At 49.5% G+C, this 17,553-nt stretch overlaps 1 protein-coding gene across 8 annotated transcripts in view; it reads right to left on the bottom strand.

Moving 5' to 3' along the window:
• The window catches only part of TNS1 (tensin 1), a 225,196-nt gene that overhangs the window by 159,582 nt on the left and 48,061 nt on the right, over nucleotides 1-17,553 (bottom strand). For 6 of the 8 annotated variants that reach the window (XM_078450884.2, XM_078450894.2, XM_078450887.2 and 3 more), the window contains exon 3: nucleotides 10,982-11,019. Coding sequence is in view for 3 of the 8 variants with exons in the window: in XM_078450886.2 (XP_078307012.2) it covers nucleotides 10,982-11,019 (38 nt within the window). In the remaining 5 variants the exon portion in view is untranslated. Of the gene's footprint in view, nucleotides 1-10,981; nucleotides 11,095-13,814; nucleotides 13,885-17,553 lie in introns of those variants that run through there. The other 2 variants (XM_078450893.2, XM_078450885.2) reach the window with 2 other exon arrangements.

The following is a 17,553-nucleotide window of genomic DNA, read 5'->3' as shown; positions in this document are numbered from 1 at the left end:
AAAACACTCAACAAATTAGAAATAAAAGAAAATGCCCCTGACAAAAAGTATCACCAAAAAACCCCACAGCTAACATCATGCTTAGTGGTAAAAGACTGAATGCCTCCCCTAAGGTCAAGAACAAGATTAGGATTTCTGCTCTGGCTACTTCAAGTCAACATTATACTGGAGGTTCCGGCCAGGACAATTTGTGGGGAGGGGGGATTAAAAAAAACACTCAGGTTGGAGAGGAAGAAGTGAAACCATATTCACAGGTTATATGATTTTGTATAGAAAATCCTAAAGAATCCCTTAAAAAACTATTAGAACTAATGAGTTCATCATGTTGCAGGATAAATCTCCAATATACAAAAATAATTGTATTTCTATACACTGGCAATGAATAATCTAAAAATGAAGTTAAGAAAACAATTTCATTTAAAGAAATCCATTTCTTCCATAGAAAAGATTAAAATACTTAGGAATAAATTTTACAAAACACACTCAGAAAACTACAAAACCATGTTGAAATAAATTAAAGAAGATCTAAATAAACAGAAAGACATTCCATGCTCATGGATCAGAAGACTCAATATCATTAGGATAGTAATACTCCCCAAATCAATCTATAAATTCAATGCAACCCCTATTAGAATCCCAGCAGATTGCTTTTTAGAAATTGATAGACTGATCCTAAAACCCAGGGACCCAGAATAGCCAAAGTAATCTTGAAAAAGAACAACACAGAAGACTCACACTTCCCAATTTTAATATTTACAACACAAAGCAACAGTAATCAGAATAGTGTGGTACTAGCATAAAGACAGTCATATGTATCAGTGAAATAGAATTAAGAATCCAGAAATAAACCCACACATCTATGGTCAAGTGAGTTTTGATAGAGTTGCCAAGATCATTCGGTGGGGAAAGAACAGTCCTTTCAACAAATGCTTCTGGGACAATTGGATAGCCACATGCAAAGGAATGTAGTTGGACCCTTACCTCATACCCAATATAGAAATTAACTCAACATGGATGAAAGACCTACCTGAAAGAGCCAACGCTATTAGACTCTTAGGCGAAACATAGGGGCAAATCTTTATGACCTTGGATTCGGCCATGAATTATTAGGTACGACACAAAAGCAAAAGTCATAAAAGAAAAAATAAATAGACTGTATCAAAATTTTACACTTTTGTGCAAAATGAAAGGACAACCCACAGAATGGGAAAAATATCTCAAATCATATCTGATAAGGGACTTGTATCAAGAACCTATAGGGGCGCCTGGGTGGCTCAGTGGTTAAGCAGCCGACTTCGGCCCAGGTCATGATCTCGCGGTCCGTGGGTTCGGGCCCCGCATCGGGCTCTGTGCTGATGGCTCAGAGCCTGGAGCCTGTTTCAGATTCTGTGTCTCCCTCTCTCTGACCCTCCCCCGTTCATGCTTTGTCATTCTCTGTCTCAAAAATAAATAAACGTTAAAAAAAAAATTAAAAAAAAAAAGAACCTATAAACAACACTTACAACTCAATAAAAAGACAGATAATCCAATTTTTAAATGGTCAAAGAATCTGAACAGACATTTCTCCAAAGATGATAAAGCAAATGACCAATAAGTACATGAAAAGATGCTCAACATCACTAGTCATCAGGGAAATCAAATCAAAACCACAATGAGATGTCACTTCATATCCACTAGGCTGGCTATAATCAAAAAGATAAGCAGTGACAAGGACATGGAGAAATCATAACCTTCGTACGTTACTGGTGAGAATGTAAAATGGTATAGCAATGTTACAGGTTGAATTGTGTCCCTCTAAAAAGATATGCTGAGGTCCTAATCCCCAATACTTGAGAATGGGGACCTTATTTGGAAGTAGGTTCTTTATAGAGATAATCAAGTTAGGATGAGGTTATTGTTATAGGTCTTAATCTAACATGATTGATGTCTTTATAAAAATTTGGACACAGAGATAGCCACAGAGGGAAGATAATGTGGAGACATACAGGGAAAATACCACATGAAGACAGGATTGGAGTGATGGATCTATAAGACAAGACATGCCAGAGATTGCCAGCAAACCACCAGAAGCTGGGAAGAGGAAAAGGATTTCCTCTACAGCTTTCAGAGGAACATGGCCCCGTCAACACCTTGACTTTGGACTTCCAGCCCCTAGAACCGTGAGACAATAAATCTCTGTTGTTTTAGGTCACGGGTTTTGGTACTTTGGTATAGCAGATCTCGAAAACTAATATAAGCTACTTTGAAAAACAGCCTAGCAGTTCCTCAAAAAGTTAAACAGGGTCACCATATGACCCTGCAATTCCACTCCTAGGTATATACAGTTGACCTTTGAATGAGGGGGTTAGAGGCACCAATAGCCGGCACATGAAAATCCCCATATAACTTTTGATTCCAAAACAACTTAACTACTAATAACCTACTGTTGACTAGAAGCCTTACCAATAACATAGTCAACCAACACGTTTTTTACTCAAAGTTAGCACACATTTTATATAGCGTATGTATTATATACTGTAGTCTTACAATAAAGTAAGCTAGAGGAAAGAAAATGTTAATTAAAAAATCATAAGGAGAAGAAAATACATTTACAGTACTGTACTATAAAAATCTATAAGTGGACCCGTGCAGTTCAAACCTGTGCTGTTCAAGGGCCAACCGTATACCCATGAGAAATGAAAACATATGGTCACAAAAAGACTTGTACGTGAATATTCATGACAGCATTATTCATAATAATCAAAAGATGGAAACAACCCAAATATCCATCAACTGATGAACGGATAACCTCACATAATGGAATGTTATTCAGACATAGAAAGGATGTGCCTTGAAAACATTATGTGAAACGAAAAAAGCCAATCATTAAATGAACACCATACATTCTATTATTCCATTCATATGAAATCTCCAGAACAGGGAAATATGTAGAGACCGAAAGTAGATCAGTGGTTGCTAAGGGCTGGGGCAGGGGTGGGGGGAAAGGATAGAGAGACTGAGAAGTGACAGCTATAATGTACAGGTTTCTTTTCAAGGGGACAAAAAGGTTCTGATGTTGATGGTCACAGAACACTGAATATGCAAAAAACAAAAAACTATCACTTTAAATGGGTGAATTGTATGGTATGTGAATTATACCTCAATATACTTGTTACCAAAGAGAGAGAGAGAGAATGACCAAGAGGGAAAGGATGGAGAGAGGTCTCCAGAAGCTGCAGACCACTGGTTTTCAAATCTGGTCGCAAAGAGGACTCGCCTGGCAGGCTTTTACTTAAATCAACTTTATTGAGACAGAATTTACATAAACACATCCCTTTTAAGCATATAGTCCAATGAGTTTGACAGATGGATACATGTGCATAACTACCACCACAACAAAGATAAAGAACATTTCTATCACCCAAAAAAAGTTCCCTCACACCCTTTTGCAGTCAGTCTTCCTACCACCCCCGGGGCCAGAAAACTACTAATCTGCTTTTTGCCACGACAGCTTCATACTTTCCAGAATTTCATAAAAATGGAATCAGCCAGTGTGTACTTTTGTGTCTGGCTTCTTTCACTCAACAGTGTTTTTGACATTCACCTCCAGTGCTATGCGGAACAATGGTTCACTCCTTTTCGTTGCTAAGTAGTATTCCATTGGGCCATTATATCACAATTTCTGCATTCACCTGTTATTGAATATTGGGGTTTCCCCAGGTAGGGGCTACTGTGAATAAAGCTGCTATGGATATGCACGCATTTTTGTGGACATGTTTCCATTTCTCTTGGGTAAATACCTTGGAGTGGAATTGCTGTGTCAGGGAGCAACCGTGTATGTTAACTTAATAAGGAACGGTCTGTTTTCCAAAATGGTTGTACCATTTACACTCCCACTGCTAGTTGCCACTTTTAAAAATCCCAATGCCCAGGTCATGTCGCAAGCCAATTAAATCAGACTCTCTGGGGAGAAGGACCCAGGCATCATTATTGCCCCTAGGTGATTCTAATGCACAGACAAGGTCTTGAAAGCCAGTGCTACAATCTCAGGTGCCTTGGGGCCAGCAAACAAGCAAAAGACACATTATATTCACCTGCACCATTTCCTGATGCCTCCTTGATAATGGAAAGAAGAGAAGAAAACATAGGCAAGCATCTAGTCTCGAGTCAGCTGTGTTGGTCTTCCAGATTCTCCCCACCTTTCATGAGTTAGGAGAAGGCGGAAGGAATGTAAAATAATAAATATTGGGGCACCTGCGTGGTTCAGTCGGTTAAGCACCTGACTTCAGCTCAGGTCATGATCTCATGGTTCCTGAGTTCGAGCCCTACGTCAGGCTCTGTGCTGACGGCTCAGAGTCTGGAGCCTGCTTTGGGTTCTGTGTCTTCCTCTCTCTGTGCCCCTCCCCAGCTTACATTCTGTCTGTCTGTCTCTCTCTCCCTCTCAAAAATAAATAAAACATTAAACATAATAATAATAATAATAAATATTAGCAACTTTTTGACCACTTGATTTTGAGCTTGGCATTACAGTTGGGTCATCACTCTCAGTGCTCACAAGAGTCCTACAGGATAGGCCCTACTATAATCCCCATGATACAGATGAGCAAATGGAGCTCACAGAGGTAAAGCAACTTGCCCAAGATCACGCAACCAATTATCCACGCAGTCAGGATTTAAACTCAATATTCTGCCTCCAGGGCCAGAGAAGACTCAATGGGTCCCAAGGCATGAAACACACCCACCCCCCACAACCCTCAGTCCAACTATACCCGGGACAGCAGGAGAATTCTCCAAGCCTCCAACACAATTGTGAAGGAAAGCCGCAGGTGTGTTTATGAGAGAGTGGTAAAGGTGGTATATAATATGACTGAAAGGTGGGGGTTAATTATGGGATTTCCTTTCCTTTCAAGCTTAAAGGACGGGATTTAAACCCCTTTGGGACAGGGGAGGAGACCAAGTCATTGCTGGTGCTCGGGACAGGGAAGAGCCAGGGTCTGGGAAGAGGGAAGGAGAGAGATAAAGAAGCAGGAGGTGAGTGGGAGCTGCCTGAAGGCTGAGGAGTGGGCAGTTTGCCTGCCCGGCTGCCTGGTCCTTTCATTTAACTCTTCTCTGGCCTGGGAACGGGTGAGGAGCACTTTGCTGGAAGGAGCCGCTCTCTTCAGCGGGGACGGCTATTTCAAAACAAGGAGCAAACCAGGAGTGAGAAAAGCATTTCTCAAAAATGTATCTGGGGATTAGGGAAACCGTGTGGGCTATGCAGGTACTCTGTATTATCACGGCAACTATTCCATAAATCTAAAACAACTCTAAAATTACAAGTTGCCTTTAAAGTGATAGATAAATGGGGCGCCTGGGTGGCTCAGTCAGTTGAGTGTCTGACTTCAGCTCAGGTGGTGATCTCAATGGTTCGTGAGTACGAGCCCACATCAGGCTTTCTGCTGTCAGTGCAGAGCCTGCTTCGGATCTTCTGTCGCCCTCTCTCTCTGCCCCTCCCCTGCTCGTGCTGGCGCTCCTCTCTCTCTCTCTCTCTCTCTCTCTCTCTCATTCTCTTCCCTTCTCACCTGCTTCCCACCCATGGGTCCAAGGGCAGGGCCAGAATCATGTAGAAGACCACTGGCCCTTAGCCAAGTTGGTTACCCTCCCCAGGCCTCAATTTGGGATCTATAAAATAGGACTACCAGGAGTCCAGCCCACATCACAGAACCGAGAAGATGAGTGGAAACGTTTTGTGTGTTGCAAAGATCTGTGTAAATCCAGATGATTCAATGTTCATAGCACGTCTGTTCATAATAGCCCCAAACTGGAAATCACCCAAATGGCAATCAACAGTGGCATGGATAAACAGGTTGTGGTTTATTCATGTGCTGGAATACAACACAGCAATCAAGAAGAATGAACCGCTACAGTGTGCACGCACACAGATGAGCCTCCCAGACCTAATGGTGAGTGAAATAAGTCAGGAGCAAGAGTCAACATACTGTAGGAGTCAATTCGTATGCAGTTCAAACAGAGGCAAGTAACCTGGGATGGTACAAGTAAGACTAGAAATTACCTTTGGGGGATACTGACTTGGAGGGGTGCATAAGGGCACTTCTGGGTGCTGGAAATGTTCTGGATCTTGATCTGGTTCATATATAGGTACAGACTTATCAATGTATGCTTGATGGTACATAACTTATACCTCAGCTAGAAAATGTAAATGACTAAAATTACTATGTGGAGTCAGTCTCTGTTGGAAGGTAAGAGGGCTTTTGGAGGGAAATTATGAACCCATTTGCTACTCCTTCTTTCCTGCTCTCACACCCTCCCCTCACCACCCCCCTCCATAGCCTCTCTCTAAATGGGAACTTCTTGTCCCTCAACATTCCTTGATTCTATTCCTTTACTCCTTCATTGGAACCCCTACCTCTAGAATAGTGGGGTCAGGCACTATTCTAGAAACTTGAGGGTGCAACCTAACTCTCAGCCCTCCTTTGTGCAGTAAACAGGTATTTAACATATACTTTGAGGCCGCTCCTCTACCAACACTAAGCATTTTCTCTCAAGCAGGTCCAAGTGGTAAAGAGCTGGCAAAGAATATCTGGAATAGATAACCCTTCTCCGCCTGTGGTTCAAGAAAGGAGAAAGCTGTCTACTAGGTGCTGGTATCCATTTATTCCTCTACAACAGAGCTCACATAGCTGGAAGGCAGCAGGGGTAGAGTTGAAACCCAGGTATGTCTGACTCCTACATCTCTGCCCTTCCCAACGCTCTCACAGCCCCCCAGGAGCCAGATCCACCGTGCCTTCTCTCTGGGCATCTGTACGGTCAGCCTCCAAGGTGGCCCCCACTGATTCTTGCCTCCAAGTATTCGTGTCTTTATATCGCCCCCCCCCCCCACAATGAAGATGACTTATGCAACCAATAGGATATTGTACAAATAACAGTATTTGTCTTCCAAGGCTAGGATATAAAAGACATTGTGACTTCCACCTTGCTCTGCCTTGAATTACCCATTTTGTGGAAGCCAGCCGCCATGTTGTAAGGACACTCAAGCAGCCTAGGGAGAGTGCCATGTGGTGAGAAATTGAGACCTCCTGCCAACAGCCAGCCCCAAATTGCCAGCCACATGAATAAACCACCTTGGAAGCAGCTCCTCTAGCCTCAGTCGGACTTTCAGATAAGTGCAGCCCTAGCTGACATCTTGACCGCCACCCCATGAGAGACTCCAGGCCAGAATCAGCCAGCCAAGCCACTCCAAACTTGCTGACCCATGGAAGCTGTATGAGATAATAAATGCTTGTTGCTGCTTTAAGCTACTAGATTTGGGGGCTGTTATATCATATTGCTTCATATAAATAAGATAGCCCCTCTCAGCTCAGAGCCATGGGTTCATGCTGCAGGAACAGTCTGGAAGGTGGCATGTTAAGGGGTCCAGAATGATCCACTCACCAGAGGGGTAGCCAGCATGGGCTGAATTTGAGAGGACAGGAGAGGACACACATCAACAAGAAATCCCCAGCATGTGCGAGAAGGACTGTGAAATAAGAAATCAAGCAAAGCAGAAATCCTGGCACCTTCCTACCTAGAAATTTCTTACACACTCCATCTATCTCAGTAAATGGAACCACGTGGCCAGTTACTCTGGCCAAAAACCTGGGAGTCATCCTTGAGCCCATTCTCTCTCACATACCCAACATCTCATCCATCAGCCAAGCTCTGGGCTCTACCCCAGAATGTATCCCAGACCTGGCCCCTTCTCACTGCTTTTCCTGCAAGCACCACGGCCTAAACCACCAGCCCCCTTCACCTGGCCAACATCCGCAGCCTGTTGACCCATCTCCCTACCCTACACTTGTGCCTGTTCAAGGCCAGAGGAGTCTTCTCAGAATAGAGATCAGATCATGTGGCATGTGCTCAGAACACTCCAGGGCTACTATTCTCCAGCAAGGCATGGCCTTCTTTCAAGCATAATAAGCTCATCTCACCTCAGGGCCTTTGCACTTGCTCGTTCAATCTTCCAGATCATCATGTAACATCATCATTTGGGTCTCACCTCATGCAATACTTCCTCTGAATTTTCCGGGGCCACACTAACATAATCACTCTCTAACCCACTGCTTTAGCTCATTTCCTTCATAACATGTTTACCTATTTACTGCCTGTCTCCCCCAGAAAAGTGTCAGTCCCATAAGGGCAAACACCTTATCTATCTTATTCACTTCAAAACCAGTGTCTGTCTCTTGATGTCAGCTCAGGCCATGATCTCACAGTCACGAGATTGAGCCCCACATCAGGCTCCATGCTGTGTATCAAGCCTGCTTGGGATTGTCTCTCTCTCTCCCTCTCTCTCTGCCCCTCCCCCACTCATACTTGGTCTGTCTCTCTCTCTCCCCCCCCCAAAATAAATAAATAAACATTTTAAAAAAACAGTGTCTTAAAATAAATGTGTTTCTTACAAAAAAAAAAAAAAACAGTGTCATATGGAAAGAGTTCAATAAACATTTGTTTAATGAATCCTGTCTAGAGGTAAGGGGGTGGATGAAATGACCTCCAAGTTGATCTGGCTGTAAAATCCAGAGGACAGAGCTCTGCTGTGTGCTCTGGGGCTCACATCGCCCTTCCCAGCAGAGGAAAAGGCAGGGCGGTAGTAAGAGCTGTGGTTTTAGGGGAAAGACTTGCCAGCTGGGTGGAGCTCACACCACCGGTGGGTCCCATTTCCTACAGAGGAAAATCCTCCAAAAAGCTCCTTCTGTCTGCCTGGCCACTGCCCTGCCGGGCCACCTCTACCCTCTCAGTTGTCGTCCTTGGCTGGGCAGAGCAGGACTGCCGCAGCCTGGTGGATTCTGAGCTTCCAGTATTTTCAAGAATTACCAGGCAGGCTACACCCCCCAGAAGTCATCTTTGGCATCCCTCTGTCACCCCACAGGAGGCTGCTGCATAATAGGGAACCCTCTTCTGTCACACCTCCGGACCTCTTTCAGCCCCTGTTCACCCAGACTCAGACCCTTCATTGCCAGTATGTTCGTCCCCTTATCCTAGTTGAAGGAATCCGCTGCCATAAGAGATGGAAAGCAAAGACGGAGGGGCAGGTAAGGATTAAGGAACGTCAGCAAGATCAGATATTTAGAAGGAAGCACAAAGGTCCAGGGACAAAGATGGGTGACGAGTTACACTGTGAGACCTTGGCAAAGTCATCCAACCTCTGGATGCTTCAGTTTGCTTATTTGTAAAACAAGGAGATCTTTCAGCCTGCTTTATGCGGTGATGGAATTAAAAGAATAAAATCGGACAATGCACTGAAGTGCTTTCTAAAGCCTGAAGCACTGTACAAACATCCATTGTTATTAAGAGAAGCAGGTGCAGAAAGCAGGAGAGAAAGGGAGTAGACAGGGAGGAGGGAGGAAACAAAGGTTCTGGAGTTAAGGGTGGAAAAGCTCTGCTCTGGACGAAGAGAACAAGGAGGGAGATGGAGGGAGGAGCAGAAACCCACTGCCCCCACCTGAAGAAGGCAAGGCTGGGAGAGTCAGAAAAGCAGAAGGCACCTGGAGGGGCAGGACCGTCCACCTGTGCCCATTGCGAGCCGGGCCGTTGGCACCTCTGCTACGAGGGCACTCCCCCTCCCCCACCCCCACCCCCACCCCCGGAGTTCACACACAGATGGGGAGATGCCCCCAGCAAGGCCATGTACCCTGCTTGAGCAAGGTCACTCCGGAAGAAGTGGATTCCCTTGCAGACCTGCCTGCTCCAGGGGCACCCTTCCCCAAAACAACAGTTGGCTCTTGGAGCTACCAACTGATAATAATCAATTACTCTGCTCTTGAGCACCTGCCTTATGTCAGGCACTGGACTGCGTGCTTCACACGCATTATCCCATTTTATCCTCATAACAACCTTTTCTTACCCCATACCCTTGAGAATAAAACAGAGGCTCCGGGAGGTTAGATGCCTTGCCCAAGGTCACTCAGTAAATAAAGAAGCAGAGCACGAGATGTACTGGATCCTGGGCCTCAACTGCCCAGTACTTCTTTTTGAGACATCCTTCCTCCTGCTTCCATTCAAGGAACTCCTTCCTGAAAGATCAGGTGTGAACGGCAAAGGTGGGGTGAGAGGGCAGGGAGGATGTAAGTAATGATGGGGGACAATGCAGAGATGGGCTGTGTAACAGGTAAGGCAGGGCATTTCCACCTCCAGAGAGCTGAGCCCATCTGACAGAACAGCTGCTCTCCCAAGTATTCCATCATAATCCATTACTCCAAGAAGCCAACTCGTGATCCATCACTCCTCGGTCCAGGCCCGAGAGGATGCAGCAGGGCTCCAGCCAACCTGGCCAACCAGGACCCAGCAGTCCCTCTGACCTTCTTGCCTCAGTTTTCCTCTCCCACCAAGACCAGCCCTGAAACACTGATGGGGAAACTGAGGGCCAAAGTGCCACCTGGCCAATAAAGAGAGTGGGATAGTCTCGCAGGAGATTCCAGACCCAGGGAAACCCTGACCTCCAAACTCATCCCCACTTCTACCTACCCCGTTTTCCCGCCCTCGGGCTCTTTTGACTGTGGCCCCCATCCCGAGTTTTTCCAGATTGCCCCAATTGGGCCAACCAGGGCTCTGCGCGGCCCATGGGATAACTGAAACGCGTCGTCCTCCTCCTCCTCCTCCACTCCCACAAGCACACCCCCCCCCCCAACCAAGGGAAATGCCTTCAGAAGCCCCTCCCTCGGAGCTTGGTCCCCGCCAGCCACGTTCAGGAGCTGCGGAGACCCCGCGCGCGGCCCCCATCCAGAGCCCCCTCCCCCTCCCCCGCCCCCCTCCCGCCAGTCCCGGCCCTCGCCTTCACCTTGACCCGGGCCGCTCCCGGCCCCAAAGCTTAGCATAAACAAAGAGCAGGGCAGGGGACGACCCGCGCACCGCCCCCGGCCCGCCGGCGCCCCGGGCGCCCCCCGTGCCCCCGCTCCCGTCCCAGAACCCGAACCAGTCCCGTCCCCGAGCCCCCCGCAGAGCCAGGCGGCCCGCGGCCCCTTACCTTGGCCTGGCATTTCCGATGACAGGAGAAGCTGCAGACTGTGAGAGGGCGAGACACAGAAAGAAAGTTTAGCCGCGAGGTATGAAATGGAAACTCCGGCGAATCTCCTCCCACCCCCGCCCGCACTCCGCGCTTGGGAGGGAAGGAGGGAAGGAGGGAAGGAGGGAAGGAGGGACGGAGGGAAGGAGGGAAGGAGGGACGGAGGGAAGGAGGGAAGGAGGGACGCAGGGAGGAGGCGGCGGAGGGGGGCCGCTGCCGCAGCTCCCCGGGGCCCGCGGGGTGGGAACGCCGGGGACTGCGGACCCTCCGGCCGGGAGGCACCGAGCCCCCATCACCAGAGCCCCTGGGGCAGGCCTGCGAAGGTGGGAGGAACAGGAGGAGGGGAGGGGGGGACAGACTCCCCCGCTGGATCCCTGCCAGGGGCAGAGGTGGCCCGGACCCAGGCCCCATGCCAGCCGCGCCAAGGAATAACGGGGGCCTTCTCCCCTTACACACACACACACACACACACACACACACACACACACACACACACACGTGTGCGCGCGCGCGCACGCTCCAGGAAGGCAGTCGGCACCCCAGGAACCACAATCGCACTCACTCTCCTCCAGAGAGGGACACACGGACCCGATTTACAGTCCAGGAGAAGACCGGTGCACACATACATTCGCATTTACACCCATACACACACAGACTCACCCATAACCACTTATACCCGTACACTCAGCCAGACTTGCAAACATAACCATATGTACACATATAGCCTCACACACACTCACACTCATGCCCAAGGGAAACCTCTGACTCAGGGACACCAACACACAGCCTGACACGGACGTGTAGACACAGACATATGGACAGATGCTCATACAGGCTCACAAACTTCTTGTCCATCATTTGAAACATACACACACACACACACACACACACACACACACACACAAAGGACTTAATTCTGCCCTCCCACTACCAGAAGCTGGAATCAAATTTCCTCTGGGGTTCCCTCTGTCTGGAATGTCCCAGCCCTGCCTGCCCCACCCACAGGGCCCTTCGCCCTGGGGTTTGCTGGTCCCCTCCCACCAAGTCCCACAGATAGAGTGAGGGGTCTCCTGAGCTGAGCTCCTACACGGACTTGACCTTATTTGCTACCCACGACCTGCTGAGACAGTGGGTTAGCAGCACTGGTTAGAGAACAGGGGTCAGGGAGGCAGGGGAGCTGCTGCAACCCCAAATCCTTGGTAGCCACAGCCAACTGCCCTGACCTCTTGGATCCACAGTTCCTCTAATCCTTTTCTGTCTTTGAGCCAACTTGATTCTCAGCAGAATGCAAAAGGGGAGACTGAGGCACAGAGGAAGGCCCAGAGTTGCCAAAAGAGGCTCTGGGGCTCTCCATACCAAGGCTTCTGATTGGTCCGTGGGAGTGGAAGTCCAGAGGCACAATGTGTGGAGCCTAGGATTCAACCTTGGCTATTGGCCCTCCTCACCTGGGACCTTGTTCTCCCAGAACCTAGTCCTGGCCCCAGCTCAGGCGTGTGACTCAGCTGCTGCTGCACAAGGCTTTCCTGACCCCACCAGCCACCCAGCCCAGCTCAGGGACTTCTCCGCCCCTGGCCACACCAAGACGTATCCACCCCTGGCCACCCAAAACAAGTCATGCCCATCTGCTAGCCTTTCTGCTTCTCTGTCTCCCCACTCTCACTACCCCAGCGTGGCAACTCCCCTTCAGACTCCCCAGCCCCACCTCCACACCTTCTTTTCTGGCCTCAGAATATGGAATTGAGAAAGCCTCAGGCTGAGTGTGGCCTGAGCTCTGAAGGCCTTTCCAGCCAGACCGGCCCCCCACTGGGCCACTACCTCCAGCCTGAAGGAGCTTTCCCCTTCCTCTGCTAATCAAATCCCAGGCCTTCAGGAAAAAGTCCTGGGCCCCTCATCTGGAGGCCTCCCTCACTGTTCCCTACCTCCTTGCAGGTATCACCAGAGAGAGCATGTTTCCCATCACTTCCTTGGTTCCTACAGCTGTGGGCTCCTTCAAAGGAAGGATCTCTCTCTCTCTCTCTCTTTCTCCCTCCCTCTCTCTCTCTCCCTCTCTCTCTCTCTCTCTCTCACACACACACACACACACACACACACACACGCACACTACACAGTGCCTGGTATACAGCAGAGGTTTAACAAATGATTGATGAGTTGGACCTGACTGAAGATCTCCCCTGGAATCTATGTACACCCCCATTTAATCATTCCCACCCCACTCTCAGCCTTTCCCTGAGCCATACTCTGCCCCCAACAGTTAACTATCCATTAAAATGGATCCCTAAGTATCCAATCTGGGCCTCCTGATCCCAGTCTAGATACCAACAGCCAGGATTCCATCTTCCTCCAGTATCATACTGCATACCTGACAGTTCACAGAATGCACCAAACTCTTGCCTGCCTCAGGACCTTTGCACTTGCTGTTCTGGCTGCCTGGAACACTCTCCCTCACCCCAGCCGTCTATTGTTCCCCAAGCCAAATCCTTCTCCTACTTCTAGAATCCACCGAAAGCCATCTATCTCCCCAAAGAGGCTTTTCTGACCACCCAAATTACATTAGGTACTTCCAATATTCTTTCTCAGTGGTACCCTGATAATTTCCTTCTTAATACAGTTCACAGTCTGAAGTCAACGTGGGCAATTCCTGCTCATTTATGAATAGTGCATCTCCCTACACTAGACTCACCAGGACAAGGAGCATGCCTGTCTCATTCGCACCATATCCCCAGTAGCTAGAACGGTATCTGCTCCAGCCCACAACAGCAAACAGCAGCTTTGTGCAAATTAGAAAAAGGCTTACCCTCTGAGCAAACCAACCCCTTGGACACACAGCTGAGTAGAGTATCTTTGTGGAAATGGCAAGGAGGTGCCCCCTCTCCAGGCAGACCCCACTCTGTACCTGAGTGTGTGGTTTGGAGAGCAAAGAGTGGCTGCTTCCAGGGCTCCCTCGGGTAGGCGCCCTTGGCAATGAACAGCCTGCATGACCATACAGGGCAGCCCCGCCTATCACACAGTGGGCAGACACTCCACAAATGCCCTTGAATGGAGGGCAGATGGAGAAATCATCGGGCAACTGCAGTACAGTGTTCTGAGGGCTCCCTGAGTGCTGGAATGCAGAGAACTTGCCCTTGAAAGCTCTACAGTGGGGAGCAAGGGAAGACCTCCCCCAACCCCCCAGAGCCCAGAAGACAAAGGCTCGGCAAACTCAACTCAAGTGGCAGGTTCCAAGCAGCTCTGCTGAGAGCTTTTGACACCTTAGGAGCACCTGCCCACCACTCCCCAAGGAGGCCCTCTTGCCCTGAGTGCCCTCCAGGGACTGTGCACTCACAAATTTGTCACCCCTTCTCAGCAACCCCCCACACACCCTGGGCAGTATTTCCTACTCTGACTTGCACATCCCCTCTGCTGTAATTTGAAACTTGAGCGTGACATTCTGCTGGCTTCTCACTTCCCAGATCAATGGCACCTCCCGGAACCCTCTCCCACAACGAACAGGGCTGCTTTATACACCCAACTGAATATCATCGAAAGGCTGCTGTGTGACCTCTGGGGCTCAGTCATCAAAGGCACTGTGGCTTCAGCCCTGGTCTCTTGGATCACTTGCTGGGGCAGAAGCGAGTCCCGATGCCACGAGGCGCTATAGACAGGGCCACGCGAGGAACGGCCGCGGCCCCCTGCCACCGGCCTGCACCCATTTGTCAGGCACAGGCCCAGGCCACCTGGCAAGTGGATCCTCCAGGCCCTGTCTGTCAGGCCCTCCGATGACTACCGCCCTGGCCGCAGCTTCATGAGGGACCCAGGGTCCAAACCACCCAGCTAAGTCACACGGGAACCCCTGACCCTCAGAAACTCTGTGACATAATAATTGCATATTTATTGTAAATTGCTAAGTCGGGGGATGATGTGTTAAGTAGCTACAGATAAACAACACAGAAACCAGGGCACAGGATCCCTCAGAAAGCAAGAGGCTAAAGGCTGTTGCTGGGAATTGAGGCCAGAGGCCATCTTCTCAGTCCTGCCTTGCGTCCTGGGACCAGCATGCTCCTCCCCGTAACCCCTTCTCCCCTCTCCTTACCCTACAATACGATTAGTCATCCTGTCCCAGAAAGTAACTCCAAAGAGGCAGTTGGGTCACCCTTTTCCTGCCAGCCCCCCACCACTGCACCAGTTCGGGCCAATTATCCTTCCCTGGGCCCCGTCTCCCCTCCAGCCTTGTCCCCCTTCAATCCACAGAACCACAGGCCATTCTCGAGTGCAAACCAATCGCATTTATACTCCTTCTTAGAAACACCTGGTCCAGCACCTCAGCACGCTTATAAGGCCCCGCACAGGCAGGTCTTGTCTTGGCCTCCAGCCACTGCCCCAAAAGAGATCTGTTGCTGCCACAGTGAACTCCCCCAAAGGACATTGAGGCTAGTAGGCCTGAAATGGTGAACTCATATACATCCTCTGAGGCCCAGTTCAAAACGCCCCTCCCTAGATGATCAGGCACTCAAAGGCTCCTCCTCTGTGCTCCCAGGCAGGTCCTGTTCAACTTGGCAGCTTGGTATCCTGCCCCTTCTCCTAGCACAGGGTCTGACATACAGATGGGGCTCAACACACGTGGAGTACACTTAAAACTGGAAAGATTCTCCCCAGCCCAAACCACTGGGACTGGGGCTGATGTTCCAGGGCAATGAGGCAGACACAAGAGAGGGTAGGTGAGCCCTACTTTTCAGCTCAGTTCCTGCTGGGAAAGGGCAAATAGGGACCGTGGTCAGTGCTTTCCGAGTGTGTCAGTACAAATACTACCTACGATCCAACCTGGTCCAGCTCTCCATCTGCCCACTTACCTACCTGGCTGCGTGTAGACTGGCTCTCAGCTCAGATGTAGATCATGCTCTGTGACCTGGAACAAGTTACTTAACCACTCTGAGCCTTAATTTCCTCATCTATAAAATGGGGGCAATAACCGTATCTACTTTACAGGGTTGTTATGGGAATTAACTGACTCCCTATATGTGGGCGACCCACAGCATAGCAGCTTTTCATCCCTGCTGTTATTATACTGGAGAGCCCCCAACTCCTAGTCAGGAGGCCCGGCTTCCGGTCCCAACTGCCATCATATAGTTGTGTGACGTGAGGCAAGTAAGTCATTCCCACTCTCTGGTCCCCACCACGCCCTGCTGACTCACACTCATTTGCCTACATTACCCCTGAAGTTCCCTACGTCACTGAGCCCTGGAACAGATGGTCCTCAAGCCCTCTTCCAGCTGTGACAGTCTGGGTTACCCACCGGTCTCCCCACCAGTCACCACCTGTCTCTTCCTCCCTCCAGCGAACAGCAAAGAAAGCGGGGGAAGCCCAGGTTCCAACCCTGCGCACATCCCACACACTGGAGGAAACACCCAGCCTGTGATTGACATGGATGCCCACACCACACTGTACCACACCTCACTGAGGGTCAAGGGCAGGAATACACCACCCTTCCCGGCCTGATGTCCTCTACGCTTGAGTCCTTCCCAAATGCACATCTCAGGATCAACCCCACCTGAGCGAACCGTGGCCCTCCCCAGCTCCCACAGAAGACAGTGGCCTCTGAAGCCAGTGACTCTGCAAGATGAAGCCCCCTGGGGAGTGATCCCATCAAACCAAAGCTCCGTGCAGCCCCGAGAGTCCCATCTCTGCCCATGGGTGTCAACAGTGACCCCCACACAGCAGGGCACCTCCCCTGCCTTCCAGGCTCCTGATACACCAGCTGGTGGCCTAAGAGGGAGCTGAGAGCCCCATAGTGTAGAGGGGTCCATAGGTTACCTTCTGGGGTGGAAAAATGCACCCCCAACCCCAGCCCTCAGCCAGCTCCCGCCTCACTGGCTCACTGGGCTGCCAGGACTCTGTCCTGAGGTGGCTTCCTGCCTCTCAGGAACACAGGAAGCCAACATTGTTGGGATCTAAATGGCCTTTTCCTCCTGGCCTCGGCTTGGAAAATGAGCACATAGCCTCAGTGTGCACCTGACCCCAGCAATAACCGCCCACACCCCCAGTGGGCCTCAGCTTCTTCCCCAGCTGACAGAGTGACTAGCCCAGCCACCCACCTGCCCACCCAGCCTAACAGCCCTTCCCTGCTCTGCTGATCTCCATGGCCTTGGGCAGGCCATGGTACTCAAACAGTTGTTCAACATTATTCTAGTTGTTTCTATGAAGGGGTTTTTTTATGGATAAGAGTAACATTTAAATCAGGAGACTTTGAGTAAAGCACATTAACTTCCATAATGTGGGTGGGCCTCATCCAATCAGTTGAAGGCCTGAATAAAACAAAGACCTCCCCAAGCAGGAAGAAATTCTGCCAACAGACTAGTTTAGAACTTGAACTGCAATTCCCTGGGTCTCCAGCCTGATGACCTACTCTGCAGATTTTGGACTTGCCAAGTCTCTGTAACTGCATGAGCCAATTTCTTAAAACAAATTACCTACCTATCTCTATCCATCCATCAACTACCTACCTACCCGTCCATCCATCTATACACACATCCTGTTGGTTCTGTTTCTCTGGAGAACCC

This window comes from Panthera onca, chromosome C1 (assembly GCF_046562875.1).
Source record: "Panthera onca isolate mPanOnc1 chromosome C1, mPanOnc1 haplotype 2, whole genome shotgun sequence".
Lineage (NCBI taxonomy): Eukaryota > Metazoa > Chordata > Mammalia > Carnivora > Felidae > Panthera > Panthera onca.
The sequence above is the reverse complement of the archived record's forward strand: the minus strand, read 5'-3'. Positions and strand labels throughout refer to the sequence as shown.